Here is a 4,194-nt window from a genome sequence, read left to right on the forward strand (position 1 = left end):
CAACAAAAAAGTAACACCCCTGCTGCACCCCTGAAGATGGCAGCGGCTGGTGCCCCCAGCCAGAAACCCCGAAGCATGAGAAGAGTCGAGGCACCAAGCTGTGCACACACACACACACACACACACACCCCAATCTCATGGGCTCGCAGCAGCTGCAAGCTACAAAAAACCCCCAGAATTTCATCACAAGCAGATTTTCTTGAAAAAAGCAATTCCTGGTAACAACACAGGTTCAAGCCTGTGTCCCATCTCCACCCTCATTGCTTCCCAGCAGCCAACAGGCTCGGTGTCCCCTGGGCTTTTTTTCTGAGCTACAGATTGAATTTACCGACTGCTCTGCAGCCTCTGAGCAAAAAAATATTAATTATTCTAAGGATGGGCAATGCAGAAATCCAGGATGATTTTATGATAACTGCGTGAGGCTTTTTCCACCGCTGTCCTGCAAACTGATGAGTGCGGGTGATGGCACTGCTTCCTCTGTCTGCCTGCAAGCTTCTGGACCACCCAGGGTCTCATCCTGCATGTTGCTGTGCATTGCCAAGCCCAGCCCCAGCGGCGGCCGCCAGAGACCACCAGTGCTTCATTTGGGACCTTGTGTGAAGCAAATGGTTGGACCACTCCAGTGAAAGCAGCTTCAGATAGAAATCCAAATTGCCTTTGCAAGAAAACCCAGCCAGGATGACTTTGGAAGCTGACTCAAGGTGCTGGGAGGAAAGAGCTCAGCACCGCAGAGACTGGCTTGGCCAAATCTCTCTGCTGCAGGGAGAAATCAAGTTGCCAGCGTGGGCCTTGACCACGTTCTGGCACCAGGACCACAGAGGGCCTTTGCCTCAGTGTGTGCACAGGGCTGGGCTCGTGCACCCCTTCCTCAACCGCAGCATCCCCAAATCCCCTCCCCGGTTTCTTGACCCAAAAGTAGGCATTGGCTCTGCCATGATATTTTGGCCACAGAGCCCACCGTAGGGATCCCTCACTCCTTCCCAAAGGCATTCTCAAGTGGTTTTCATGCTGGAGATGGATCCCGTGGTGGAGGAGAGCCGTGCAAAGCCTGGGCAGAGGCAGGAGATAAGTCAGGAAATCACACAGCCAAGCTGTCCCACAGCACAGAGCCCGGCACAGGCGTCAGAGAGCTCTTTACCACCCGTGAGAGGAAACCAATGACGTTGGGGTGGGCAAAGGAACCTGAGCAAGAGCAAGATTGTTTCCTCCAGCCTGCACTGCTCCGTCCGCCTCTTGGCCCACACTTCACCTCCTGCAAGGCTTGCGCCAGCAGAATGAGCCCATGTGGTTTAAATCCCCTCCAGACCTGGATTTTGGGTCCCATGCTGCCAGATCCCCCCGTTTCCCACCCTACCCAGAGCCGCTGCTCCAGCCCCAGAGCCCCAGCCCTGGTCACGCTCCCACAGCATCCCTCTGTGACAACTTTGCAAATCACTTCTTGCAAATCATTTGCAAACCATCAGCTCTCTCGAAAGCATTAGCTGGGGGTCAGCTCCCCCCACCGAGGCCAGAAGTGGGTTTGGGTCTGGGCAGTACCCAAAATCACAGCTGGGCTTGGCCACAGGCTCCCCAGCAGGCCCAGCTTGCACCTGAAAGGCTGAAGCAGAAGCAGAAGGGCATAAAGAAACAGTCACTGTACCTATTTTTGCAGCATCCATTTTCAGGTTGAAATCCCAGTTCCGTGGCAGCTTGAGGGACATTTTAGATCAGGAGGGGCTTTTTTTTTTTTTTCAAGGGGGAACTTGCTTAGGAGACGGGCTGAAATGAAGCTCTGATAGTCCCCTGGGGATCCTGCGTCCAGGGTGCGATCCCCCCCACGAAGAGCGACGGCTCAGCAAGGGTTGATTTGCCAATGTACTTCCTCCTCCCTCCTCTGAGAGCGGCTGTGAACAACCCCATAAAAGTACTTTCCTGCCCTGCTTTCCTGCAAAGCTCTCGTCTTGCTTCCCTGACGATGCCGAGGTGATGCCGCCTTTTTTGCTCCCCTTTTTGCTACCCCCTTTGGCTGATGTGGAGGCGCAGCAGCCTGGCCCCAGCCCGCGCTGGAGTGTGGCTGCCTGGGGTTGCTCTCCGCACGCTGCTCATTGCATTTGAGGAAGTGGGTGTCCTTCTGGGTGCCGCGGGTGCACTAGAAAAGCGCTCGCCGAAGGACACAGCCCAGCACGGAGTTTTGGGAAAAGTTTTGCTCAGCAGCAAAGCAGAGCGGGCTGCGGCTCAGGTGGCCACGGCCAAATGCTACAGGATGGTGCCTCTGAATGTCCCGATGCATCCCTGTGCGCACGGCCCGGATGTCACGGGTACCTTTTGCATTTTCTTATTGCAACTGCTGAGTAGTCCCCACAGCTGATTTAAGGGGTTTGCACCCATTTTGTAACAGCAGTACGAGCAAAATGGGGATGAAATGAGGCTGCTCGTGGAGGAAAGGCCAGGGGATGTGGGTACCGACCCTACCAGATCAAGCAAAGCGCCCTTCCCTGCTCACAACAGCGAGTGTGTCCAGTTTCATGTCATTTAATGCTGTTTTTCTTCAAAAGAAAGGGCTGTGCATCCGCAAAGCAGACTGCAGTGCAATTAGAGTGAGATGCAGCTCGCGAGACGCAGGATAAATGCAAGGAAGGGTTGTTGCATTCACAAACACCCAAATGGAGCAAAAAGCAGCGAGGGTGGCTGCAAGATGTGGCAGCGTGTCCCAGGGGGCTAATGGTGGGCTCCAGCCCCGTTTTCCCCCCGTACGGGGAAAGCCCAGGCCCTGCGGAGAGGGAAGTTGCCCTGAACAGAAGCAGAAACAGTGACGTGGGGAGTGCAGGCAGCTGAAAGAGGACGCGGCCATCAGTTCCCGTTCTGATCTGCAGCCCAGCCGTCGTGCCTGGGATGCACCAGCACCCAGACGCTTGCAAGGGCTTTTTTTAAGTCCCGTAGCATAAATTGAGGATGTGCCCCTCAGGGAAGGAGCCGGAGCCTGTGCTGACTGCCTGGTTGCGGCACAGCCAGGGTGGACCCTGCTGGGCTAATTTGGGTTAATCGCAGCTGAAAAATGAATTTGTTGCTTTGAGCAGTGACTGGAGCCAGCTCAGAGATCCCTGGCTCACATATTCCGCAGCCGAAAGCCCAGGGAACATGACGGCGTGGAAAGCGGTGTGATTGCAAGGGAGCAGCCCAGCACGTACCCAAGCCTGAACTGGGTTAACCCCAAGGGGGTTGGCCTAGATGATCTCTAGGGGTCCCTTCCAACCCAAAACTTTCTAGGATTCTATGATCCTGCTTTGGACCCAAACTGCCTGAATTTACTCCGTTTCTGCTGTACCCCGAGCGAAGGACCCTGAGTGAGCCCTGAATTCAGCAGCATTTTTTCCTCTTCTTAATAACGTCTGCAGAAAGCTATAGGAGCCCTAGGGAGTCGTGCATTTTGATTCTTTTTTTTCTCTTCAACCTGTTTTGGTTTTTTTTTTTAACGAAAGCCCAACAGCAGCTCGTAACGAGCCGCCTTTCCCCACCTGCCTGTGTGAACAGGATGTCACGCGGCACTTTCCCCTCCTCCGGAAAGGAAACAGCAAGCGTTTGAGCCCAAAATCGTGCAGTTCAGCCCAAGGCTGCGTGGCTACGCTGCCGCAGCTCAGCCCTCTCTGGCGCCCCAGAACAGCCCTTCGCAAGCGCCCGGAGAGCTGTTCCAGCTGCCTCCTGCTTGCTCCCGTCGGGTACCTGGTGGCTGCCTCCAGGTTTGGGAAAGGACATCACGAGATCAGGGGGGGTTTTTTGTTGTTGTTTTTAGCAATCAAGCTGGGTGGCCTGGTCCTGAACCGAACGCCCCAGGGGAACTTAAAAAGGGCAAATCTCAGGCCATGAAGTTGTTTGGTTTGGTTTTCTATCCCTCTTCTATCAGGATGTCATGGAAAATGCGTCTGGACAGCGGGTTGCGTGAGACCCGCCGGCACAGAGGCAGCCTTGGCTTGAGGCTCTTTCTGGGTACGGAGCACAGCTAGCACCGGGCTTCCCACTGGGAATTTGCAGGTTCTGATGTTTGATTTAATTAAATTGGCACAGGCCGGGGAGAAAAAAAGGCGGGCTCTTCAGCTGAGCAGCTGGAATGCGAGCAGCGATGCAGATACGCCGGCGCAGAGGCTGTCAGATGATGTGTCTGACTCAGCGAGCCACGGGCACCGGCGCTGCCCCGCCGGCAGGCCGGGCCGCCGCCCC

At 55.2% G+C, this 4,194-nt stretch overlaps 1 protein-coding gene across 1 annotated transcript in view; it reads right to left on the reverse strand.

The window, feature by feature from the left end:
• The window catches only part of ARHGAP25 (Rho GTPase activating protein 25), a 23,495-nt gene extending 21,415 nt beyond the window's left edge, over positions 1–2,080 (reverse strand). Inside the window, exon 1 of the mRNA XM_009643386.2 lies at positions 1,640–2,080. Coding sequence (XP_009641681.1) covers positions 1,640–1,700 — 61 coding nt within the window. The 5' untranslated portion in view covers positions 1,701–2,080. The remainder of the gene's footprint in view (positions 1–1,639) is intronic.
• Positions 2,081–4,194: the final 2,114 nt, after the last annotated feature.

This window comes from Egretta garzetta, unplaced genomic scaffold, assembly GCF_000687185.1.
Source record: "Egretta garzetta isolate BGI_Z169 unplaced genomic scaffold, ASM68718v1 scaffold238, whole genome shotgun sequence".
Classification (NCBI taxonomy): Eukaryota; Metazoa; Chordata; class Aves; order Pelecaniformes; family Ardeidae; genus Egretta; species Egretta garzetta.